The 25,617-nt window shown below is 37.8% G+C and overlaps 3 protein-coding genes and 1 long non-coding RNA gene across 6 annotated transcripts; 3 read left to right on the forward strand and 1 right to left on the reverse strand.

The window, feature by feature from the left end:
* Positions 1–3,101: 3,101 nt before the first annotated feature.
* On the forward strand, positions 3,102–9,462 carry LRRC39 (leucine rich repeat containing 39). Of its 3 annotated transcripts, none has more exons than XM_088524494.1 (8): positions 3,102–3,356; positions 4,143–4,248; positions 5,334–5,490; positions 6,001–6,137; positions 7,644–7,789; positions 8,070–8,222; positions 8,974–9,113; positions 9,385–9,462. In XM_088524494.1, the coding sequence occupies exons 2-8, from the start codon at positions 4,147–4,149 to the stop codon at positions 9,438–9,440; spliced, it is 891 nt and encodes a 296-aa protein (XP_088380620.1). In that variant the 5' UTR covers positions 3,102–3,356; positions 4,143–4,146; the 3' UTR covers positions 9,441–9,462. The 3 variants fall into 3 exon arrangements, with proteins under 3 accessions (XP_088380620.1, XP_010212027.2, XP_088380621.1); XM_010213725.2 differs by having other exon boundaries at positions 3,103–3,424; XM_088524495.1 differs by lacking the exon at positions 9,385–9,462 and having other exon boundaries at positions 3,225–3,424; positions 8,916–9,054.
* Positions 9,463–9,593: 131 nt separating this feature from the next.
* TRMT13 (tRNA methyltransferase 13) lies at positions 9,594–14,334 on the reverse strand. Its single transcript, XM_010213724.2, has 11 exons — positions 14,170–14,334; positions 14,045–14,091; positions 13,897–13,963; positions 13,540–13,602; positions 13,345–13,417; positions 12,780–12,886; positions 11,648–11,815; positions 11,206–11,278; positions 10,879–10,953; positions 10,291–10,720; positions 9,594–9,918 (listed from the first exon to the last, which is right to left on the reverse strand). The coding sequence occupies exons 1-11, from the start codon at positions 14,323–14,325 to the stop codon at positions 9,723–9,725; spliced, it is 1,455 nt and encodes a 484-aa protein (XP_010212026.2). The 5' UTR covers positions 14,326–14,334; the 3' UTR covers positions 9,594–9,722.
* Positions 9,794–11,908, forward strand: LOC148594736 (uncharacterized). Its single transcript, XR_015913341.1, has 2 exons — positions 9,794–9,909; positions 11,678–11,908. It is a non-coding gene; the product is annotated as an uncharacterized LOC148594736 (long non-coding RNA).
* A 20-nt stretch (positions 14,335–14,354) lies between the features above and the next one.
* On the forward strand, positions 14,355–25,190 carry SASS6 (SAS-6 centriolar assembly protein). The gene is made up of 18 exons (XM_010213723.2): positions 14,355–14,442; positions 16,205–16,265; positions 16,581–16,660; positions 17,343–17,447; positions 18,421–18,592; positions 19,543–19,620; positions 20,447–20,566; positions 20,682–20,873; positions 21,049–21,243; positions 21,575–21,664; positions 21,759–21,938; positions 22,531–22,612; positions 23,020–23,129; positions 23,319–23,438; positions 23,731–23,822; positions 24,270–24,361; positions 24,460–24,569; positions 25,100–25,190. The coding sequence occupies exons 1-17, from the start codon at positions 14,375–14,377 to the stop codon at positions 24,546–24,548; spliced, it is 1,926 nt and encodes a 641-aa protein (XP_010212025.2). The 5' UTR covers positions 14,355–14,374; the 3' UTR covers positions 24,549–24,569; positions 25,100–25,190.
* The last annotated feature ends 427 nt before the right edge of the window (positions 25,191–25,617 follow it).

Raw genomic sequence — 25,617 nt, forward strand, 5'->3', positions numbered from 1 at the left:
TTATTAATAAAAGATTTCTAGAATCACAAAGAGTTGTAGTAATAGTCTTTCTATTTGAATTTCATGCAGGTAATTCTGTACAGGTGACTCAGTCTTCCATTTCTTCTTATCTTAAAGAGCCTACTGCACTTGAGACTGTCAAAAGGACAATGCCTAATGGCCACTCTCCTACAATTATGTTGTTGTGGTAAGGGCTTAGTATATTTTTTTAATCTTACAATCATGGAGAAGAAGAACATGAAGCATAAATATATGATAGAAAAGATTAAATGATTTTAAAATATTACACACAGAAGTTTTTTTTTGCTATCAGAAATAGCTTGAAACTCGCATTGTATCTCAAAACTCCAAAAAAACCCCCAAAGTATTACTTTTTTTTTTTTTTAAGTTCTGACTCGCTGTCTCTTTCAAGGAGGAATAAATGAAGTAGTTAATTTTTTAATTATGATTATTCAGATTAAGAAAAGCATTGTTTAGAAAACACTATGGAGGTTGAACAAAAATCAAAAGGAGAAATAACTCTACCATGAAGTAGTGTCTCTTTAAATATACATTGGTTTTCAGATAGTTAATAATGACCTAGAGAGCTCTTTTTACTTTCCATTTTAAAGTTCTAGTAGTAATGCTAAAATCTAAGGCAGTACATATCTAAAATAGTAAGGTAAAAACTGACTGAAAACTACTTCTACTAGAATAAATTAGTTTCATCATTCATATGATGAATGAAAATTTTAATTTCAGCATAACATTTTATACTCTTAAGTGTATTCTTGGTTAGAATGATGCAGTTTTATGTCTTCTACTTCAAACTGTGATCTGTGTTTATTGCTATCTCCCTGTTTTCATTGCGGTGAAGGAAAAGATTCTAAGCACCAGAAATAATAACAGTTAAAAGGTATCAAGTCACTTAAATATTTAATGGTGGCTTATTCTAACAGAGCTGGTTTTTTTTCTATTTTGTCTTCTTCAATGGCTCTGAAAGAAAACTAATGTAACACGTTTTATAACTGGGAGTCTGAAAAGGAATAATAACCTCTCTGAACATCTGATGAAGTTTAGTTTTCAATATGGAATTTGCTAATTTGCACTAAAAATCTTCATGACTCCAAAGGCAAAAGAATTGAGTAAAATGCTAACAAAAACTATTTTTCTAGCTTAATCTAATTAATCTATGTTGTTGTTTAATAGAACTTTTATAATACTAACTAACTATTTTTGTGAAGCTCAGTTATCTTGCAGAGGAATGCTGGAAGTGTAAAACAAATAGTTATTTTGGATTCAAAACTAGCTTGTTTAATTTTCATTGCTGAGCATAGCAAGTATTCTATTGTTCTTTTTGCACACAGTTAGTAACTTTTGTAAGTCCCACAATTTATGGAGTTCCAGCCATGTTCAGCAAACTGGGAAGATGTTAAAAGTGGTAAAAGTTCAGGGGGCTTTGCCAAAGTGCCTCATGTGATACCTTCTATTCTCAGCCTGGTTAAAATTAGAACTGGGCTGATATTACATTGGCGTCTGAGTGCGAGTTCAAAATGGTTTTAGGAGTACAGACAAGATTCATAAGTTACTTCTACTCTTGCCCAGGAAGCACTGAACTACAGAAAATGTTTGAAAATCCCAAATAATTGAGGTAAATTGTTCTTAAATGCTTTAAGATAATTGGTGGGGAAGTTTTGGAGAGATCTAGCTATATGGGAGTAACTTTGCAGTTGTTTGCCAGTTACGCTTGGAAAGTTGCTTCAAATTGTTGGTGTGGTTATTATGGTTTATTTTGTTGTTTTCGTGACAAATCATAAGATATAAGACTAAGAAGCTTTTGATCATAGTCCTGTTATTATATAATTAAATCTCCTTGGAAACAGGAGCCTATGTGTAGGGCCTCATATTTAAGCAGTGTTTATTAAATAAGCAGCATTTTACTGCAAGAGAGAGCTGCCAAATGTAAGCCAGGTTAAAAGATGGCTGTTTTGATTGTATAGTCCAACATTGTCTTGTGTGATACAATTATCAAAAATAGCTTTTTTGAGATTGGCATGTCATTGTCTCATTTTTATAAAACATATGTTTAAAAAAAAAAAAAAACTACCTTAAAAGGCTTATGTTTAGGAAATGTCTGTGAGCAGTAAGAAAAGATAGATCAGGTAGATCAGTTAGATCTGTAGAGGGTTACTGTGGAATAATAAGCAAATCGAAATTGCAACCCCTAATCAGAGCAAAAAGCTTCACACTGCTTTAGTCATTACTGCTGCATATTGGAATGAGGAATGGGAAAGGATGAGTGCTGAAGGAGAAATGAATCCCTCAGATAACAGCATATAAATGTGATTGCATTTAAGTAGGGGCAGGAAAGAGCATGTGATCATTCTTTACAGGAAAAAAAATGGATCCCTTTTTAGGAATGTAAATGCCAGAGTGCATTGTGCCACGGTATAGATGCTGTTTGTGTCACCTGTCAAGTGCTGCCACTTTCTCTTAACAAAGAGAACAATTAAGAACCATTGATATCAAAGTATTGGACTAGATACTTCTCTAGTCGAGCACTGTAATTTGATTTTATGACATCTTTATAATAGTAAGCAATCCTTACAATATAGATTTCTTATTATTTGCTTGCTTATATTTTTTTACTTAAGTGATTCAATAAAATCAGACTTTGCAGATTACCACCTCAGCAGGAGAAGTGATAAACATAAAATAGAATGCTTACCAGTTTGAACAGAATTGTTCATCAAGCTATTTAAATGCCTTGTTTCTTTATCCGTTGCCCTTGAAAGTTTAATAGCATATATATGGTGGGAAAATAGCCCTAAAAGACAGACTTCTATAAAGGAAATTAATGTAATTAAAATATGGTAACTTATCTCCAGTATAAACTGAAAGTTTCCTTTCCTTATGCTTTCTAATTTATTTTATGCCATTGTTTATATTATTACTTAAACATCTTTGGATGATACTAATAAGTTGGTTTAGTGATCTCCCATGGTGATAAATTCTCTAATTGTTTAATCATTTTATGGAAAATTGACTTTTAAAACTAATTAAACACTATTATTTTATTATGAGAAAATTTAACTAGATGCACTTATCTATTTTGTAAAGAGAAAGCGGTTGGTGAAACTGTCAGCTCTGTACATTAGCTATATTTAATAATATAATCAAGTGGGAATGTAATCAAGAAGGAATGGCAGCTATTTGATTTTCGTATCACTGTTCCCATCTGGTAGCTGATACATGCACCTCCACAGTGGTCCCAAAGCTCATAATCAGACCCTGAGGCTGAATGAGAACATGTAAGAATCATGACTGAAACTGCTGTTTGTGTTGGATCATTCTCTTCTGTGAAGACACTTTGGGAAGTGAGAATACAGAAAATAAATGATGAATTACGTAAAGAAAAGGAATTCAGAGAGAGGTCTGCAGGAAGGTAGGTAAACTGGAAATCCTTAGTATGTGAAAAACTTTGTTACATTATAGAAGCATATAACTGACATTTTCAAACTCCTGGAGGATCTAATTTTGTAATCCTTATGCCAGCAGAATTCCCACTGGTGAAAAGCTATGTTCAGATCTAACAAAGAACTGTGTTCTGTCATAAAAGAAAAAAAATATATATGTACTAAATCCACTAGGGTATATACTAAGGAACAGTAGCTTATCTTAATGCAGCTACAATAATTTAAATAAAAAATCATTAGTCTTTATAGTCTGCAAATTGCAAGTGATTATTTGAAATACTCTCCACTGAATGTTCAATGTATTCACTGATGAACCTAGTTAAAAAAATATATATTGTAAAATTTCTCTTTAATGTAAGGACCCTAACTAGAGAAGAATGAATTTTTTTTTTTTCTCTCTCAATGGAGGCCTTAGTGGGTCTTCTTTTTGGTCAGGTATTTTGTGAAATGTGAAGAACAGTTATGCTGAGCTGAAAAATATTAGAATTCCTTTGAATTACTTCAGCCACATGCTATCTTATATCCTGGCCTTCCTTCAGTTAGTAGTATATCTAGCACACAGATAAGTAAATGCTTGCTTTGACATCTGTGAAGGTTATTGTTTCTTTGTTGTTCCAGAAAGTATTGGATGGTAATTATTGACTGTATTCATAGTTGCTCCACTGACAAATCTGCTTTCCTTTGTAGACTAATGCTTGTCTGGGAAGAGAGAGCCACTTTAGCAAAGCTTAAAGAAAAAGTTATTAATGAAGATGGGAGAGCAATTTTAAGGATAGAGGAAGAAGAATGGAAGGTAATGGTAATGGGAAGGAATGTTGCTTGGGTTGAAAATTTGATGCATTAAAAAATATGCTATTTATATTTTTATAATCACAGTTACACTGTTTTTAATCTGTACCTTGCTCACAGTACAACTGAGAGATGCACTGTTGCTGTATTGTTGCTGTGACAGTGTAAAAGCAAACTCATCTTTATTCTCAAATATTAAGTATTGCTTTACAAATATATAGACCAAAAGACTTTTCTTTGTTAGAACTTAATTACATTTTAAAGTATGAGTTTAAGTAAGTAAGTATTAATTTAATTAACACAACAGAACTACTGGAGTATTTCAGTGTGAAAAACCTCTGTGGTAAGATGCATGAAAAGATATCTTTGTTATTTTCTCTTTCTAAAAATGAAAATTAACCAGTAGATTTCCAGAATACTATAATCGTTTCTGATGCATAGGGAAGAATGGGTAACTGTAGATTCAGCAACAGAGAGGAATCTAAAATTTCTTTTGAGCTACACACCTGGTAGCTTCATCAACACGAAAATAAAGAGGCCAGGACCTATGCAGTGAAGAGAATGAAGTCACATTGAGACCAGTGAAAGAGTGATAGCCCCATCCTGCCATACTGTGATGACTCTAGGCCAGGGTACAGAAGCTCTGTTCACTATTAAGAACTAATTCCATACGAGCACTTTAGTTTTTCCATCTTTCTGCTCTCAAATGCTCATTGTATTCCTTAAGAGAATGGAAATATCATTTAATTCACTGTTAAGAGCAAAAGGCTATTTAGAGCTGGTTTTGTGTAAAATAAATAATAATAAAAAAAAGTGGTGGGCAAGAAGGCTGAGGTTTTTCAAATTATAACAGTATTGCAGATATCTAAATCCTGCAAGCAAATAGTGGTTTGCTTAAATGTGTGATGAGAATGACCCACACTGATGAAGCACTTTTTAGAATGTTACCGTATGGCTTGAGAAGAAGTAAGGATTTATTATTTTTAGTACAATACTAAGTATTAATGTTTTAAAACAAAAATCCAACTTAAAGCCTGTTCATATTACATACTAAGACAAATTTCTTCTGATTCATATTTCTTGGCTTAGACACTACCTTCATGCTTGCTGAAACTAATTCATCTCCAGGAATGGCAACTCCACAGAAATAGTTTGCAGACAATACCTCAGTTCATTGGAAGATTTCACAATCTTGTTGTTCTAGATCTCTCGCGGAATTCAATCGAAAGTATACCTAAAGAAATTGGTGAGCTGTGCTTTCTTTTATTTTAAGCTGCTTTTCTAAAAAAATCAAGCTTATGCAGACATGACTTTTTTTGTGCACTTTTTTTCTCTAACCATCTTACTGTGAAGTTAAAAAACAGATTATGCAAATTTGACAGTGAGATAGCTATATCAAAGACATTGCATTCCTAAAAATATGAAAACACAGATGGCCAGATGGAGGAGACCCATGAGAAGAAAGTTTGTAAACACATCAGATGCTAGACAGAAGAGAGCCCATTTAAGAAAATGATACTAAAACATACTCTGAACCCCCAGTGTGAGTTGTCTACACTTGTAACTCTTCCTGTAGTAGTCTGGTGGAGTGTTGTTCAGTACGAAAAAGTTCCCAAGATCTACCACAAATTTCAGTGCATCTTTTCTTCAGTGAGCACTTGTATAATGGACTCTAAAATAACACAAAACAATTGATCTTTTATTTCAGATATAATAAATATTCAGGTTCATTCTTTCTGATTTGTGCTCTCTGCAGGCCAGCTGACTAGCCTCCAAGAGCTGCTTCTCAGTTACAATAGAATTAAGTCTGTTCCTAAGGAAATAAGTAACTGCATCAGTCTGGAAAGATTGGAACTGGCTGTTAACAGGAATATCTGTGATCTTCCTCTGCAGGTTTGGGAAAGACAGGGTTGTTTTTAAATATGCATTTTGAATTCATCCAAAAAGGATTTGTATTAAAAGTTGTACTCCATGTTTGCAGATTTACTTTAATTCCCTAATTTCACAACTACGCCACAGAAACACATATATGACCAATATTTACATAAATAAACAAACTGAAGCCACATGACTAGGACATACATATACCTATATATTTAGAGGAGCCAATCTATATTTTGACTAGATAAATGGCTTGGTAGAGCATATCAAGGACAGTGATATGCTTGGTCATTTGTTGAGGCTGAAGGTCTTGGGTGATTTACCCCATTGGGGATGTGACCCTTTAGGACAGAGAAGTCCTCTTTAAAGTTGAGAATACAAATTCATTCTGCCATCAAACAGTTATAGGTGTCTACCAGGGCTGCTAGTTATGAAAAAAGTTTGTGTAAGTAAATTCACAAAAAGTTGATCTAGCTCTTTTCTGAGAAGATTTCTGAAAAGATGTTGAAAACAAGAAAGAGTAAAAACCCTTGCTCACCTGCTATTGAACTTTAATTTGGTCTGACGTAGATGTGAAGAAGCTCTACATCATAGATACAGAGACACCAAATAGATAAAGTCATTTACTCATCTCAATTTATTTTAAAAACAGTGGTAATAATGGTTGATAGCAGTCAATGATCCACAATGTTGGGTCTAAGCAGTAAAACCTACCAACAAATCTTCAAATGAAAATTATATACTATTAATCCGAATCTAGTATTCACTAAATCCATGTGCATAGTTTTCAGGATATGATGTAGAGCAATAACTTTGAAAATGGCAGCAAATACTTGCCTCTGTCCTAGTGAAGATCGTGGTGATGTGAATACCTGAGCTATATAGTTTTAATTTAGCCTTAATTATACGTACTTGAGTGATATTCAGTGCTTAGATGGTTGGACCAGATTTGCAGTAAAGCATCATTGCATCACTTCAGCAGTATAAGAATGATTCACCAAAGACTGAAGTGTTGCAGTACTGAATCATGTGATCTTAATTTTTAGAATGTCTTGTCATAATCATAACACTAAAACATCTAGGCTCGCTCTAAAAGTTCATAGTCCACATGGTCCATGCCATTTGATCCACAACAAAACTAAATGCTTGATTCATAAAACTTGAATGGAGAATTACTGAAAGTGTAGGAAACACTGAGGAGTTTCTTTATATTCATTTTCTTCTCAGGGTTTGGGGTATACCTACATTGTAGTCATAAATTTCAGCTTCCCATCAGTTAATGAACTCATGCCAGGTAGGAGATAAAGTTCTTCTTTCTGAGCAATTTGAAACCTACTTTACCAGGTGAGTACTGTTATTGTTAGAAAACATCAGCAAATATAACTCAGGAACCATTCAGTTACAATCTCCAGAAGGTTTTTTGTTTGTTTTTAATGCTTTTAAATTGTGTCTTTCAGTAAATCACAGCAGTAATGGACCACTTAAACAAACCTACATTAAATCTTCCTCTCTTTTCAGCTCGGTGATTTAAAGAAACTTTCACATGTGGACCTGTGCATGAATCAATTTACTACCATCCCCTCAGCTCTTCTCAATATGCCATGTCTAGAATGGTTAGATATGGGGGGAAATAAACTCCAGAAGCTTCCTGACACAGTTGACAAGTAAGAAACTCAGCTGTAATATGGTATTTCTGATAAGATGGAATGATCCATTCAATACATAAGTGATCATTTCACTATTGATTATCAAGTTAAATGCTTTTGTTATAGAAATTTTAAGCAAGTAAATTACATCTTTATTAGGGATATATCTTTTTTTCCTGAAATGTTGGTATACTTTTTGAGACTGTTATGTGACAGTTAAAATTAATCAGTTACTATATCAATGCTTGGTGAGATTAATTTTCTAAATCTATATTGATTGTGGAAATACCTATTACAGAATGGAAAATCTCCATACTTTATGGCTGCAAAGGAATGAGATAAATACTTTGCCAGAAACCATTGGTAATATGAAAAAACTGAGTACCCTTGTTCTCAGCAGCAACAGACTTAAGGATATTCCTGCTTGTATGAAGCATATGACAAATCTGAGGTAAGAACAAACAACAGAAATCCAAATGCAAGTAAAAGAAGTTAAGTTTTGAAGTCTCACTTGAGTTGTAATGTCACAGAGTAGTACCTAAGGAAGTGGAGATAGAAAAGGTGGTACAGATAGTACAGCTCTATTCAAATCAGTTGTTTCACAAATTCAGTCTCAAATGTCCTCAGGAAACTGTCCTGAAATTTAGCACGGGTAGGGTTTTATTTTCCTGAAGTAGGGTCATGCCCCTGAAGCTTAATTGGAAAAGTAGAAAAGGGCCAAAAACATTATCTTGGGCCCTCTGTAGAAGAGGGCATGAGGGGTGCAGCCAGGCCCCAGTGTGTGTGGAATAGTGGAAGGAGATGGTCCAAAGGCAGAGGCAGACAGGGCTGGCTCCTGTCTCGCAGAGATGGACACACACAAGCATTTGCAATCTGGGTCTGAACCACTTGGCTTGTGGTGGAAGCTCAGCAAGGCTGGCATGGGGATGAGAACCTGGAGAAAAATTTGAGGTCTGCAAGGGTTTGCCCCCATGCATCAGTTACTATTATTTGAAGAAGTCATCTTAGCTTTGTTTACTTAATAGTCCTAATAAACTGGTGTTTTTAAACAAAGCAGCTAAGATTGCATCAGAAAAACTAGCCTTAAAATTGAAGTTATTTTACTCAAAATGCTATTTGATAAATCTTAATTCAGTTTCAAAAGTGAACAAAATGCAAAAAACGCAGAAGTGCAAGACTAACTTTCTCCGATCAACTATCAGATTTGTCAACTTCAGAGATAACCCCCTGGAGCTGGATGTAACACTTCCTCCATGTGAGGACACAGAGGAGGAAGAGGAACGGGAAATGTATGGCATTGAATTCATGCACTTGTACATTCAGGAGTCACTCAAGAAAGCAGGTATGATGTTTTTATTGATTCTAAACCCTCTAGAATACAGCAAGGAAAGGAGGTATAAAGTGGATACATACTAAAAATGAAACATGAAGAATCTTTTTAATAAATACATTTTCCTAAAGTTAAGTTTTCTTCCTTAGCAGATTGCCTTATGGGCATGATCTTATGAAATACGTATCTAAGCACATTTAAATAATCTAAACACAGCTTTCCTGAACTTCAAACTGGAAGCACATTAAGTATTTTAACTTTTTTTAATCCATTTGTTTTTCAGAAAATCTGGAAAGTTGCACTTCTGATCCCTCTCCTACCATAAATTCTAATGAATAAAGAATGTGATTTGGAAGAAAATATCAAATATACTTTTTCCTAACAAAGATTCTACAACACTTGGAATGTGTTGTAAGTGATTCTAAGTGATTTTATTTTCCCATTGACGTGAATGGGTTTTCATAGTTGCAATTCCCAGCAAAACTGGGAAACATAAAACCTTTTCCTGGGTTCAGGAAAGATTTGTTCAGGTTTTCTGTAAGCACGGAATGGGGGACTAGGTTTTTAATAATCTAGTAAATCTTGCAGTTAGTTTTCTACCAATTCCAAACCGAACTCCTGTCATGTAGTTGGCTCTGATATCCAAGACTGCCTTGGGACAGCTGTCAACAGTACATTCTCCAAGGACACAGCAGACTCTGTATAATACTGTAGAGCAGCCTTATATCCTCTTTGTTGTAAGTACTCAATCCGTCCATGGTTAATCAACCGTTTACAGAGACAACCTATCTCCTTTCTCTCTTCAACAGTAAGTATCCTAGTTTAAAAAAAAAAGGGGGAGGGGGTAATGGGAAAGGAGAGCATGTGTTAGAGGAATGATTTTATTGATTAACTTTAATAGCTAAGTTTAGAAGAATGACTCAAATCCTTAAGTGTATTTCAACCTAAGCAAACATGGTTGTCTAAATATTTTGAAATGCATGTCCATTCCAATTATGTTTTTATAGAAACATTGTACTTTAAAATATGCTTCTATAAAATGAGTCATATAAATGGTTCTATAAAATGAGTCATTTTGAGGACCCCTAATTACTTCACCTAGCACTATAACTTTGCCTTTTTTTTTTTCCCTAGCATATGAGCTCTGGAGAAGGAGAAAAAAAAAAAAAAAAACCCCACACACACATACCCTTGTAGAGTGTCAGAACCATCCTCTGTTTTACTGTATGTTTGGTCATGTTCTTCTGTGTTGTCAGTTTGATCTCCATGCTCTTCATCATTCAGAGAGGATTTGGTTATGTTTTCTTGCATGCCACAAGTGGCCCAGCTACTCATTCTTTGATAATAATGAAATTCCCCTGGACCAAGTCCTACTGATTTAAAGAACTCTTTGCCTACATAATGTGTCCAGTCACACCTGTGATGGCAACACAGTGCAATAACGATTCCAGCTATAGTTCTGGAGTTTTCTAATGTGCCCTCTTCATTCCTGTCATTATCGGGACAACTGTTGGAAGCCACCTCTGTTGTATCACTCTTAAAGCGTTTTAGTACAGGCTCTTCATTTTCTGCATCACTGCTAGTTGTATAACTGTCCACCAAACACCTTAAAGCAAGATCTGGGAAGCAAAAAAAAAAAAAAAAAAAAAAAAAAAAAAAAAAAAAAAAAAACTCTAGTGATGAATACTGTGCCATTATTTATACAGGTTGTATAATGGTTGGGAATGTCCTTCCCACAAAGGAGAAAATTGTATACATATGCATATGTATTTCATACCTGTGGCAGCACCACACAAATGCTTCCCAATTCCTACCACGGGTAGGTTTTTTTTCTCTAAAATAGGCACCTTATCTGAAACAAGCAAGCAAATAAAGAAGCCCAGAACTTTTATTCATATCCAAGCAAAAATTTGTAAATATTCTGTTTAAGAGAGATAGAAACTCACTATTAACACCCCCTCCCCCCCCCCATAAAAACCACTGAGAATTATCTTCAAAAACAGATTTATGCATACTACACGGAAAGGGACCTTAGCCTGTGATATTCAAAAGCCATAATTAAGCCTGTACACCTCAGAATTTTGCAAGCCAAGAACAAACTTACTTAAACATAAGTGCTGAATATCAACTTGAAGCCTTTCAAACATGGAATCTCTTCTCTTATGTTTTCCATCCACCTGCATAAACAGAGCTGTGATTAAGGAGCACTGGTCACTAAAAAAAAGAAAAATCATCTTGGCTGCAGTTATCAATACTTGCCTTTGTTCCTTTCAAATGCACATTTGCATGTCTTCAACATTAGACACAAAGATTTTTCTTTCCTAATGAAGTTACTTTAGCAAAGAATAGAATGTAGACAATCATGCTTTCAAAACTCTTAATGTTTCAAAGGCTTTATTTGACAAAGGTAGATTATCTGTTCTTTTTGAAGATAAAAATGAAGTGCTCCTGGCTTCACTATAGACAGTTGCAAAAAAAAAAAAAAAAAAAAAAAAAAAATCTGCTGAAATTTCTGAAAAATTGCGTGTGACAGTGTTTGAGCTTACCTTGAATCTTGTGGTTGCTCTTTCCACAAGCAAAAAATGAACATTTTCAGCATTTTGCAAGGCAATGTCAACCCAGTGAGACAGCTTTCCTCGACCAGCTCCAAACTCAACAAAACACCTTCCTGGACCAAGCAAATGTAATTTTTCCAAGTTGCCTAAAATAGAAGCCTATAAACTTCAAATGATTATTTATGAATGAAGGGAATATACCAAGAGAATATGTATGGTAATGTCTTATAGAAAAATGATTATTTCCCCAAACTGCACAATGCATCCTCAAGTTTATTTTTTGATACCACCATGAAAGAGGTGACAGGAGTTAAGGGAAAGATCTTGTCTGTACAGAGGAAAGGGACTAGAAGTTCTAGCTAATCAGCTTCATGCTGCCATTCTTCTACTTTCCACAGAACTCCATTCAAAGTTTGTAGAATGCTTTTTGGGGATTGGGTACAAGTTACAATATTGTTCACTGCAGATTCTTAATGTGGCTATCTAAAATCCATGTACTGCATTGGACATTGTGGAGCATTGCCCACTTCAGAGCCCTGTCTATGCCTGCTGCAGTTATGCATTTTTAATGCAATACAAAGGAAAACAAGAGGACAAGAAAGAGTACAGAAAAGTCCTCTTTTGAAGGTTTTGGAAGAAAAAATATAATTTTGCTACAGTATGCCATCTGTCTACCTTAGCATTCCTACTATATAATATGAAAAGACGGCAAATTCAAGCTAATTCTTTTTATGCATCTGTTACACAACAGGAAAGTTTAGTCTCGTATCTTACAGAAAAAAGTAAATAAATTCCTGTTAGTTCTTAGTAAATACAATATTTTACCTTTGTAACTCAAATTTACTGTAAAACAACATAAGAATATATAAACAAAACTCAAAATACCCCCACACAGTTTGTAAGCTTTGGAGGATCATAATAAGTTTTCATTACTAACGGATACTAACAAAGCAGTTATTCACATATTCTACATACTGGCTAGCATTTGAAGAGCTATTTGAAGAGCATATATCATATGCTCTATCTGAAGAGACTAGTATGCACTGTCAACGGTTTGAATTTACTGCTGTATGTCTATGTTTTTTAAAGATATCTCTAGCTATTAGTAAGATGATGATGATACCTGTTGTTTCAGGTGTTTGAAAGCAGATTCCCCATTCTTTGGGTCATTTAAGGCTTCCTGTAAAGCCTGATGAGACAGTATTTGTTCCTGGTGGTGAAGTTCCAAGCCTGTATGCAAACGCAACAATTTCAGTATAGGTTTCCAGTTTCAAGAGTTTTTTGTTTGTTTGTTTTTTGATTTGTATGTGTTCAGACATAAGCCTAATTTGTGGCACCAACAAAACAGACTGTTGGGAGCATTTATCTATTATCAGATGTATATAGAAGAGCTGCAGTGTTATCTCTAGTGATATTTGAGTGGAAAACCAACACAAGAAAAGAAGGCAGGAAACAAGCTCAATGAATGAATCACCAATGGTTTACCATTTGTCCAGTTTATTTCACTCTTCTGAATAAAATTTACCTGTGAGGATTGCCTACATCTTGATGCTGATTATTCCAGATGCATTAAGTGCCAAATGTAGCTATATATCAGCCTTTTCTCCTCAATATTTAATAGCAAAAACAATGAAATATTTTATTAGCTCTACTCAGAGCATCTTATTTTCCATATTAAGTTAGCTCACCATCGGTTGCTTTTTTCAACTTGATGATTAAGTCTTCCAGCACTTCTTTAGACAGAGAAGAGATAGGTCTTTGCTTAAGGAAAAAAAAAAAAAGAATAAATAGAAGAGGTTTGTTTTTTTTTTTTTGGCCACATAATAAACTGCAACAAGTTGAACAAGTTGCACAGGGATCAAGCTTAGAACAAATGCACTCACTTGTATTTCTGGTATTTCTGCCACATCTTTTAAACCTGCATTAATATCTTGCACAAAGTAGACCTTGAAAACAAAGAAAATAAATCTGATTCTGTTAATTTTCATGAAGAAAAAACTTATGTTCTTCTGTGTTTTTACCACAAGGTAAATGGCAGTAAAAATTCACTGCAGAAGCTGAAACTCCAAATAGAATTCCCTTTTCCTGGTGAAAGGTCCGATTCTGCTTTCCTGGGTGCAGTGCCTGCTGTGGCAGTTTGACAGGGCTGATTGTACACCCAGGAATTAGGCCGAGCCCAGTGTCAACCCGGACTTACCCCGTGTCAAACCCTTCAGCAAAGCAGTGCCAGCCTCGCTTACCGGCTTTGGCTTCTCTCTTGCATTGCACTTTTTTAAATGCTTTTGCAGCTGGTCTTCATACACTGTGCTGAAAGCCAAGTGGGAAGAAACCTGAGTGACGGTTTTTACAAGCCCATTAAAGAGAAAACGAGTATTTAACCGTACTTACTGCTTGGGATCGAGAGGACACGGGATCCTTTTCCTGTCGCTTTCCCCCTGGTTTTAAAGCACGAGCATTAGCGCTTCCGCAGAGCCGCCCGCCTGCCCTGCCGCGGCTCCGCCAGCCCCCGCTACCTCCAGCTGCCCGTGCTCCCCGCAGAAGCGGCGCCCGGCGGCCGGCACCATCTTGCAGAACCGCTTCTTCCTCTGCACGAAGTAGGCGCAGCGTCCCGGCTCCGGCGCCGCCATCGCCGCCCCAGCAGCCTCTGCGGCCGCCGGGGCGGCCTCCATCTTGAGGCTCCTCCTCCACGGGAGCCGAGCGCCAAGCTCAAAGCGCAAGATGGCGGCGGAGAGCCTGTTCAACCGGCCGCTGTGCGTGCAAGTGCGGGGCCAGGGCTGTGAGGAGAGGTGAGCGGCTGGCTGCGCGCGCTCCTTCCCTTCTCCCTCTCCTCTCTGGCTGTGAGGGAGCTTCTTTTCCTTTGGGAAGTGGGCAGTGGCGTGGCGGGCTCTTCTTCCCCCCTCCCGCCTATCTGCGCCGCTCCGGCCGTGGGGCTGCACGGGGAGGATGTCTAGGGGGGCCGGGGGCCGCGGAGCCGAGGCGGCCGGCGTTGCCGCTGCGGGGGCCGCGAGGCGCCGTCCCCACGCGGCGCCAGCGCGTGCCGCGGTTGCCCGTGGAGGCGGTGGCGCCGCCTCGCAGCCGCCCTGGCGCGGCCTCCTGCCGCGCCTCTGCCCCCTCCCGCGGCTGCAAGGGATGCAGCGGCCTCGTGTGTTAATTATCGCGTCGGTCTCCAGGTGTTCCCCTTTCTGGAGGCTGGTGCATAGTGATGTGATGCACCTGTGGTGTTTCCAGGCTGGGCCAGCTGAAGGCTCCTTATTGTGTTTTACATTTTTCTTCTCCCTGCAAATTTCTGTGCCTGTAACTCCGAAGCAGGACAGAAGCACTGGTGTGATAGTTTCACAGAATGATTAAGGCAGTTCTGGAGATTACCTAGTCCAACCCCCCTACACCAAGCTTGTTGCACACGATCATGTCCAGGGGGTTTGGAATATCTCCAGAGAAGGAGACTTAACAGCATTCTGAGCACCGTTACCTGCAGAGTAGGTTTTTCCTCAGATTCAGGCAGTACTTTGGTTTGTGGCTTTCATTCGGGAATTTTCAGCTGTGATTGTGTGGCTATTGCCTCTTCTCCCATCTCTGGCACCACTGAAAAAAAGCTGGCCCCGTCCCCTTGACACCCTGTCTTCTCAGCCTTCTCTTCATCAGGCTAAACAAGCCCAGCTCTCTCAGTCTGTCCTCCCGATCACCTTTGTAGCCCTATGCTGGACTTTCTGTAGTAGCTGCCTGTCCCTTTTGTACTTTCCCTTCATCCAGGTCAGTGATGAATAAATTGAGAAGGATTGGACCCACTCCTGATCCTTGGGGAGTACTGCTAGCTACAGGCTTCCAGCTGGACTGGTGGGGCTTACTGGCCTTCTCCTTGCTCTTTTTGAAGCCTGATGTGACATTGGCTCTCTTCCAGTCCTCAGGCACTGCTCCTGGTTCCCATGACCTTTCGAAGATGTTGGAGAGTGGGTTAGCAGTAACACCTGCCAGCTCCCTCAGCCCTCCTGAGAACCCATCAGGACCTGAGGGTTTGTGAGTGTCAGGGTTGCCTAAATGATCTCTAACGCAATCTTCCTCAATCAAGCACAAGTCTTCCTTTCTCCACACTTTCTCTCTTGTCTCCAGGGTCTGGAATTCCTGGGGGCTGCCTTAGTAAGGACTGAAGCAAAGGCGACATAAAATAAATCTGTACCTTTTGTAACCAGGGCACCCACCCCATTCAGCAGCAGACCCACACTTTCCCTAGTCTTCCTTTGCCACTGAGATATTTGAAGAAGCCCTTCTTGTTCTCCTTGACATCCCTTGCCAGATTTAATTCCAAATGCGTCTTAGCCTTCCCTGTTGCATCTCTGCACCCTGTGGCAACCTTCCTATATTCCTCCCAAGTGTCCTGCACCCCACTGTAAAAATGATGATTTTGGTTAATAAATTTCAACAGAAGTTTTCCAGAAGTTTGTGACAAATAAGAGCAATGGAAATGTCAACCTTACTATTTAAAGTACAAATATATGTTACTTGAGGAATGTTTTCTTGAGTTGTTAATACGTTGCCTTTTTTTCTACACAGGAGATTAAATGTTCGAGTGAATATTGAGCTACTATCAATTTCTAATCCTGTTCATAAAAAGGTGAGTTAGTTATCTGTCATTCATTTGTACTTTACCACTGAAAGCTAAAGGTATTTCACCTAGTTCATTTTTATGAGAAATAGTTTTGCTGGTTTTCCCTCTGTAATATTTAGAAATAGAACTGTGTGAAATGTTTATTTTTTTCCCCTGAAGTTCTAAATTAATTGTCACCGCTTTAGCTTATTTATTCTTGGTTAAAAATGAAAAAGTAAAAATATTTAATATACTGTTTCCAGTATTCATTTTTGATATTTAAATGTTCTTTCTAAATGGCTTATAGTATGTAAAACCATACTGAAATATCTTTCTCTTCAGGATTTAGCTGTCCGATTGACTGATGATTCTGATCCTTTTTTCCTTTATAATCTTGTCATATCTGAGGAAGATTTTCAGAGGTAAATTAAGTCATAATGTATTTGTGAATGTTGTGTCTCAGCTTATTGTATTTACTCAGAATGTGATCGTTGAATTTGGGCACTGAACATGAGTTTTTAAAAAAAAAAAAAAAAAAAAAAAAAAAAACCACTTGTGATCAGCGTGTGGTCACGGTCAAAAGGCAAATGCCAAACAGCACTTCTAAATCATGTTCCAAAGAAGTGTTTCATTATTCAAGATCTGTCCTTGGCCCGTTGAAAATCAGTTTCTTTGAGTTTAATACATTATAGTGAAGATACACAAAATAGACAAATAGGCAGATAAAGTCTTTGAATTGCTGAATCTCCCCTAACGTGCAAAGCATTGTCCTTTGCTCCTTCCCTGCATCCTTACCTGATAGCCTCACCGTACTGTGCTGTACGTTCTTAAAGGAATGTATTTGTTCTACCACAATAAAGTTTTTTGGGTGCAGCCCACTTGCAAGAGTTTTTTAAGTTAAAAATAATCTCTGGTGATTATTATCCAAGACATGATTGCATTTCTTCTCTATTCAGGGTTGAAAATAACAGTAAATAACATGCTAGGAAACTTTAATAGCATGGTCCAAAAGGGTTCTTTCTGCTAGTGTGAATAAAGTATTTCATGGGAAATAAGTAACACCTACATGTAATATTAATGTTTGTTTCCTATCTCTTTACATAGCTTGAAATCCCAGCAGGGTCTCTTGGTAGACTTTTCTTCTTTCCCGCAAAAATTTATAGATCTGCTTCATCAGTGTATTCAGGAACAGAACAAAGATATCCCAAGGTAGGTAATAAACGTGCTACTATATATTTGTGTGTGTTTCAAGGTCTTAAAATACATATGTCAAACACTCAAAGACTAAGAACAGTCAGTAGAACAAGGTAACTTCACATTATCCTGGGGGCATCTAAAAATCCATCAGTGAGTGTTGCTGGCCAAGCCTAAGTCTCATGAGACCTGAGCAGAGGGATGGGTGTTTAGTAGCGGTTTCCTTAGTGGAGCTGGAGGTAAATGGCAGACGTGTGAGGCTGCAGCGCTTGGGTTTCAGTGGAGCAGCTGGATGCTGGAAGGCCCAAGGTGGAAATCTTTCACAGGAGCAGCTAGGGTACAAGGTGTTCTGATAAGGGCTATCTCTGTCACTTTGTCTAGCTTGACAAACTGTTTCTATTTTGTGGCGTGTTTGTTGTTGTTGGGTTTTGGTTTTCTTTTTTTTCCTTAAATGCCATTGTATGCCAAAATCTGTTTTGTTACCTGATGTAGAAGCTCAGAATTACTCCTTTCCCCTCCGCCAGGGTAGCCTTTTAGTATGTTATTTTCTGTGTGTGAACACGGAGAGAGTTCTTTCTAGGTGACCTACGTCTAGGAATTATGCCGCTTCCCAAAGCACATACTGTGTGCTGTGAATTTCCCTTGGTAAAGGGATACATTAAAGTCCTGAGTCTTTCCTTGTGAGTTTGTTAGGAATTCTGCCTTTGGTTTTGGATTCTTAAATTATTAATTATTCATTAGATAGGATTTTCAAAAGCTCATCTGATTAATTTTATACATTTGTAACAAAGTGCAAGCATTTTAATCAATACTTATTTGTAGTATCAGCTACAAAAAAGGCATTAAATTTCTTATATTTTCCAGACAAAAACTGAACAGTCTCTTTATTATGTAAGAATATATTTTATTTGAAATAACTTGTAGGATCTGCAGTTTTAGTAAAGAAATGTGTACTGAACGTGGTGAGTTATTTTTGTTTTTCTTCTAGGTTTTTGCTGCAGTTAGTTTCTTCAGCATCTCTTTTGGACCACACGCCTGTCTTTTTAAATGTGGTGGAAACAAACCCTTTCAAACACCTTACACATCTCTCTCTCAAATTCCTACCAGGAAATGATGCAGAAATAAAGAAGTTTTTAGCCAGCTGTTTGAAAAGCCTTAAGGTAAAGCAGAGGTTTCTCATAGTTGCAGCTAGGCTTTTGTACTGTAGGACTTTAAGCAGGTTTTCAGTCTCATTGCTTTGGAAGTATACACCAAACTGTGAATCACACTGGTTTATTTTTTGTTTTAGTTCACACATGACACTGCATGCAGTTATTTGGGTATGTGTTATAAAACTAAATTGTTGCTGTCATGTTAGCAGTGCAAATGCTACTCATGTACTTAACTAAATGCTATAATTTGAACTGGCAGAAAATCAGGTGTTTCGTACCTGCAGTTCATGTAGCAGGCAGCTGTTGAAGGCTCCATTTCTTGCTTCATAGCCTTGTGCTGACTGTCAGTCCAACTGCAAAAGGGAAATACTGTGAACTTTGGCTCTTAATTCTGCAGTTGTGTTGAACTGACTAAATAGAATTCTAAGCCTTATGGCCTTCAAAAGACTGGTCTCTATAAACAATGCATGAAAACTGTGAAGTTGATGCAGTCACTGGCATGCCAGGTTTTATTTAATAATAAATGAATGATCTAATTGTTAGATAAACCCTTTGGCTGTTGTCTGTATTTCAATTTCATCAGTAGAATGGGACCTGTCTCTTTCCTGTGCTGCAGTTTTTATAGCCACCTGATAAGCTGTTGTAGCACAATAAATTTACAGTAGTTTTGTACATGTTTCTTCATGCAACCCCTTTGAAATTGTTTATGATAAGCTCCTGATGCCTTATAGAAATTTGATAAGGGTTTAATTTAAGATACTTAGCTTGCATGCCTTTTTTTTTTTTTTTTGGTTTTTAGTTTATGAGTTATATCTTGTTCAAGATGAAGTTTATCTAAAAATATGTTTGGCTCTAAATATCGTGGTTATGTGGTTGCTCAGACGAGATATGCTGGCGCAATCAAAGTTAAATACTCTTGTATTTTGGAAGCTAAAATGTTGATGTCAATTTTTATATAGGAAGACAAAGAGATGCTGGAACAAAAGCTTAGAAAAACTGAAGAGGATTTTACCAGGCAGTTGAGCTACACTCAGCAGGTAATGTAAACTTTACCTTTTCTTGAGAAAAAGGAACCTTATAGCTGAACAGCATTTAGTTCATACTGTTGATTTATGTGCAGCTATACTTTAGTTTATATAGCAGTGCATGTGTGCATGTTTACACACACAAATATGTGTGTATATCAATGCCAATATAAAGACACATGTTCTCTACACACTCTGTGAATGGCTGGAAATCCCTCTATTTGCAAAAAATTTGGAAGTCTTAATAGCTAAATCAGAAGTCTTGATTTTGTGTTACTGGGCCACTGTTTGATTTCATATTGGGCCTAGCAGTAGCTTCACATTTGTGTTTTAAAAGGATGGTAGCTCTAGGCCAGGTGGTTTTTGATCCCTGTGAAACAGGGAAGTTCCCTTATTGCATTAACACACACCTCGTATTTTTCGCAGTTTCTATGCAGTTGGAGCCGCTAGACTGTATTTGCTGAATTGGAGTGCAGCATCACAATTTTAAAAGAGGAAAGATGGTGCTGGGTTTTTTTCCTCTGCTAAAGCACTCAGTATTTAAAACTTTCAGACCATACCATGCTGGGGACTGCTGGCAGGCAGTTTTCTAGTATGAAGTAATGATTGGAGGATGATAAAATTGGGAATGAAGATTGTTTTATCCAGAATGTTAGAAAGATGCTGTTTAGCTTCTCGGTGTCTTACTTTCCTGTTTGTAGAATGAACATATATTTTAGTGTTCGGCATCGAGTTCAAACTGCTTGTAATAGCCTCATGTCCTTTTAAGAAGCAAATGTAAAGAATTGGTCAGTATTGGAACTGAGTTCTTCAAGACTCTTAATGCTTTATCAAACAGAGCCTGTCAGAAAAGAGCCAAGAACTGGACAAACTGAAAAATGAATGGACCACATATACCACAACACTAACAAACAAACACGCCCAAGAACTAACGAATGAAAAGGAAAGAGCTCTCCAGGTAGGATAACTGGAAGACTCAGCAGTATCTTTATCCGTAGCAGTATCCGTAGTGTCTTGGTTGAATTTACAGATTTACTGAGCAACTACTTAGTTTGCTTTGTTTCTTATTCTAGGTACAAACTCAGTACCAGCAACAGCATGAACAGCAGAAAAAGGAACTAGAAAGTTTGCATCAGAAGAGTATTCAGCAGTTACAGAGCCGACTCTCAGAACTGGAGATCATCAATAAAGATCTAACAGAAAGGAGATACAAGGGAGACTCCACAGTTAGAGAACTAAAAGCAAAGCTCTCTGGAATAGATGATGTATGGCTTGTTAATTTTCACAAGCAAACTTCTTACTTTTAGAGCGATACTGCTTGCTTGTGCATAATGTGTCAATTGAAAATACAACATGCTTACTGTTTCGGTTCAAATTCTCTATAGCTGTTTAAATTACGAACTTCTATTTTTTTAAGAAAAGTTATTCCCAACATTCTAGGAATGCCAGAGGGCAAAGCAGGAGGTGCTGTCACTGCGTCGGGAGAACACTACTCTGGATGCCGAGTGTCATGAAAAAGAGAAGCTCATTAATCAGTTACAAACACGGGTTGCTGTTCTGGAACAAGAGATCAAAGATAAGGATCAGCTGGTTGTTAGAACAAAAGAAGTACTGGATGCAACGCAAGAACAAAAGGTTCCTTTAAGTTTCAAAATGATTTTCTCTAAAGCTCTGTAGAACCTTAACTGCAGCCTCCACAGACGGCCAGATTTTCTGAACGTAGCCACTTTTCCAGATGCCACTTAAAGATGCTAAATTTTGGTGTCTAAAGTATGCCTTAAGTTATGTCAGTAAACTTCAGTACATCTTGTGATCAAAAAAAAAATCCCTTTATCATAGAGATACACAGATGAATTTATTTTACATACTGGATTAGTGCTCAAGCAATTACTAAGATTCTGCTTAAAAATAGAAATTGTCTAGTGAGTCTGTCGTTAGCACTGAAATCTTTTACTTTCTTTTAAAGGTGATATTGGAAGAGGGTACCGAAAAGAAACAAAATCATATCGAAAAACTTGAGGCAACAATTAAGTCACTGTCAGCTGAACTTCTCAAGGTTTGTTTGAGCTTTTCCCTACCCTTATGAAGTGCCTTCCTTTAAGTGTTACTTTTTTTTTTTTTTTTGAAAGTATCTGATTTTTTTTTAATAGGCTAATGAAATTATCAAGAAATTACAAGGAGATTTAAAAACTCTAATGAGTAAACTGAAATTGAAAAATACAGTAACAATTCAGCAAGAAAAGTTGTTGGCAGAAAAAGAAGAGAAACTTCAAAAGCAGCAGAGAGAATTGCAGGAAACTGGACAATCTCTTCAAATGAAAGAGCAGGAGGTACTGTGAGAGGCTGACCCTCTGCCTTGTAACCACTATTGTGTATAGTGGGTGGATTTTTTTTAAAGAGCTTTAAAATGTTTTATATACAGGAGATATCTTATTTTCTCTTCTGATTCCTGTCATGCTGGTTAACACATTTGCTTAAATACATGATCAATTTTTTTCCATAATATGCTGATTTGTAGATAAATACATAAAAATAATAATTAAAAACTCCATCCATATGGAAGAAAAATGAAATTGCATTGCAATTTCTAAATAGCAAATGAATCAACGTGCTTTAGTCAGGTGAAAGTTGGTGAAGAACAAAAGAGCAGGAACAGAGTGAACTTGTCTTTCTGCCCTTAGATATTCCCCTATTAAGATGCTTTATTATTTATCTGTGGAAAAGTTAAGGTTAACCTCCTGCTGGCAGGTTTATTTTAAAAGAATCATGCTACTTCTGCATAAACTGGATTCAAGTTTCTGCAAATAAAGTTCCATGAAAAATTTTCAGATTCCTGACCTTATAACTCATGCAATAATTTTGCTTCAGTTTCTAATAAGTGGTATTCTTTATGGTGTTAAAATTATTATGGGAACATTGCAGGTTTGCAAGCTACAAGAACAGCTAGAAACTGCAATACAAAAACTGGAGGAAAGCAAACAGTTATTGAAAACTAATGAAAATGGTAAGTCTTTACATCACTTCTTTCTCCTTGTGTGGAACAATGTAACAGTTCTAAGCAATAATGGGAGGCATTTTTTAATAGCTGTGGTTATGGGCAGCTTGGCAGGTAAGTTTGTCTGCAGCGGCTGAGCAGCAGCTCGAGCCCTTGCAGCGGCTGCTCCAGGCTGCCTGGGGTATCTGGCTGCCTCTGGCAGAGCTTGGCTCGCGGAGGAGGGAGCAGAGCAGGGCGCTGGTGAGCTGCTTGGAAGAGCCTTTGCAGGAGAGCAGCCCTTCTAGGGACGCAGGAGCTTATGGGGAAGAAAAACAGGCTCAAATGTTACTCTATTGAGGAAGTGCTACCTGCTATTTTAACCAATTTGTGAGAGGTAGGAAAGTGAGCTTGTTGTCTTTTCCCCCTCTCCTGTGCAGTAATCACATGGCTAAACAAACAGCTGAATGAAATTCAGATGGCAAAGAAGTCAGAGACTTCTAGCAGTCCCCTTGGTGGTGCTAGGACTGGTATTTCTCCTCAAGGCATGGTAAGATGCAAGTAAAAATAACGTATGGTTACTATGTAGTCATTATTTCCTGCAAACTATAGGATGTTCTTTGGCCCTTGTAGCCTATTTTTATGAAATAATTCTTGTTTTGGAATTTTGAATTGCTACAGAAAGTTGTTTTAAGCTGTTGCTCTCTTCTCTAAAGATTTATTTCCATTTGTCTGGCAGCTTGACCGACCAGCCTTTCAGAGCTCAGGTCTCAACCCCCTTTCTCCGTTGTATGCGCTCCAGAACTTTCCTGAAGCAGCTTGCAGGAAAACTGCCAATCCACAGTGTCCAGGAGCAAAGGCAAGCACTAGGACTTGTTTGTTTAGCTAAAAAGGGATCACAAAAGCTTTCCAAGTTTAATGTTTGACTTCTCGGACTGCCTTCTGCCTGCACAGCCTTCTGCTGGGCTCCAGCTCTCAGACCAGCTGGTGACAAGGAGAAAATGCCTCTTAAGGGCTTTTCTGCCTGCTCTGCAGCACACGAATGCTGTGCAGGGCACGGGGCCTTTTGCCCCTTGGCAAACCCACACGCTGACTGCTCGCTCGTGGGCGCACTGTGGCATTGTTGCCCTGTGGCTCTCATCTTTCTGCAGGTGCAGTTTAACATGCAGTTTTCTAAAACGAATCGCTGTGCAGATGGTCAGATGGTGACTGCTGCCTCAGGTGCCCCAGCAAATAAAGAGAAGTGAGTATTTGCTGTATGATGCGTTCTCCATAAAGCTGTGTTGTCTATGCCTGGCTAGAACTGAGCAAAAAAGGGCGCTAGCAGCTAGTTCTGTCAGCTGCATGTGGCCAGCGCTGTGTTACACACATCCTTACTAAGCCTGGCTTATGTGTGTTAGGGCAGCCCTGGACATGTTTTTCAGGAGGAGTCCTGAGAAACAGAAGCTGCTTGGCCCTTCTGATGCTCTAAGTACAGCTGTCGAGGGGGGACCAGTCACAGAGTTCCACACTGTTCCTGGCTACTCAGGGTGGCTTCCGTGGGAACATTCACAGGAACACAATAGCTGGACTTCTTACTCACATTAAAAAAAAATTTAAAAAAATTTATGTGCACTTCTCAATGCGTTGCTAACTAACTCAAGATTTAAGTTTTGTGTTTTTTTTTTTTTTAATTATTATTTATTTCCAGTGGTGATAGTTTTGGGCTGGAACCAAAGTATTTCAAGAAAAAAGAAGACAGCATTCCTTTACGAGGGCTTAGTCAAAACGCGCTTAACTCAGGTACGTGTGAAAACAGCAGAACAGAAGCTTGTTGGCCCCTACCTAGAGGGCCGTAGCAATGGCTGTATGACCAGTACCCTATTTCTGCTCTCTGACAGAGTATTTGAAAGCCTACTTACCAACAAAGGCACAACCCTCAGCAAAACCTGCAGTAACAACAGCCTCTGCGTATTTTCCTGGATCGTAGACAGTGATTTTAAAGTAAGAGGTCTCTTAATCCACGCAGGGAATATTTGAATGTCCTGTAACTAAGATATTTATTAAATAACTACCTACAGGTAAGGTATGAATATGACCGAACTTTTTTTTTTTTTTTTTTTTTTTTAATAAAGATCAAAGCTGTTTTCTTTGAGAAAGTTATCTTGGCTGATTTGAATGACACATTAGGATACTTTTAAGTTAAAGCAGAAAAATAAAAATAAAATAAAAAAACAAAACAGAAAAAAAACCCCATCTCTGCAGCTAGTCAGGGGACCTACACAGAGTTTTTGACTTGGTATCACCCAACCTATGGTCTTCCTGGAAAAAAAAATATGACAACTTATTGTAGGAAGGGGCACATGTGGCTCAGTAATAGATAAAAGCTACATGTGCTGTGGAGCGTAGTGTGGATGAGCAAGGCTCCTGACTGATTTTAGGGAGGGGAGAAGGCAGTAGTTTTTCCAACAGTTTCTGGAACATGTGCAATCCTTCCTCTCCCCATTTTAATGCTGAAAATTTGCTTAATTTGGGAAACAGGTTATTTGAATAAGTACAGTGATACTTGCAGATAAGCAGGTTTACACTAAGGATCCTAAATAGGGGAACCATGTTACAACTTCAGTCTGTGCCCCTTGGGGTCCCAGTGACGATCAGGAATGCAAGTAGTTCTGACATCAAAATACAGGTTTTTCAAAGACTGTTCCCATATTTCTAGTCCCTTAATATCAAACTAGGGGAAAATGTATGAACTCTTTAAGTACAACCAAATGACTGTATGTAAATGACTTGTCTTGCAGTGCACAATGTGTATATTTGTTTATTGTAATCACTCATGTTAATGTATAGCTGCCTGTTTTGAGATGTATAGATTTCATTGGAAATATTAAATTTTTTTAACCAACTCTGTTCCAATTAGTTACTCTAACACCCTAGCATCGTCTCCCTGCGGCAAGTGCGCTACCAAGATGAGGTAAGGCTCAGACCAGCACTTCGTAATCCTGTTACTTTTCCTGGAGCTTCCTTCCAGCTCCTCCTCCCCACCCCCCAGGGCTGTG

Source organism: Tinamus guttatus, unplaced genomic scaffold (genome assembly GCF_059628265.1).
Source record: "Tinamus guttatus ecotype Peru unplaced genomic scaffold, ASM5962826v1 Tinamus_guttatus_pri_ptg000211l, whole genome shotgun sequence".
Lineage (NCBI taxonomy): Eukaryota > Metazoa > Chordata > Aves > Tinamiformes > Tinamidae > Tinamus > Tinamus guttatus.

Coding starts and splice junctions, on each gene's coding strand:
- SASS6 (XM_010213723.2), top strand. CDS start 14,375: ATGGCGGCGGAGAGCCTGTTCAACCGGCCGCTGTGCGTGCAAGTGCGG. Junction 18,593..19,542: donor GCTGTTTGAAAAGCCTTAAG/GTAAAGCAGAGG, acceptor ATTTTTATATAG/GAAGACAAAGAGATGCTGGA. Junction 21,665..21,758: donor TGTCAGCTGAACTTCTCAAG/GTTTGTTTGAGC, acceptor TTTTTTTAATAG/GCTAATGAAATTATCAAGAA.
- LRRC39 (XM_010213725.2), top strand. CDS start 3,300: ATGACTGAAACTGCTGTTTGTGTTGGATCATTCTCTTCTGTGAAGACA. Junction 4,249..5,333: donor TAGAGGAAGAAGAATGGAAG/GTAATGGTAATG, acceptor TTCTTGGCTTAG/ACACTACCTTCATGCTTGCT. Junction 8,223..8,973: donor AAGCATATGACAAATCTGAG/GTAAGAACAAAC, acceptor ATCAACTATCAG/ATTTGTCAACTTCAGAGATA.
- TRMT13 (XM_010213724.2), bottom strand. CDS start 14,325: ATGGAGGCCGCCCCGGCGGCCGCAGAGGCTGCTGGGGCGGCGATGGCG. Junction 14,092..14,169: donor GGGAGCACGGGCAGCTGGAG/GTAGCGGGGGCT, acceptor CTTTAAAACCAG/GGGGAAAGCGACAGGAAAAG. Junction 10,721..10,878: donor TTTGTGTGGTGCTGCCACAG/GTATGAAATACA, acceptor TTTGCTTCCCAG/ATCTTGCTTTAAGGTGTTTG.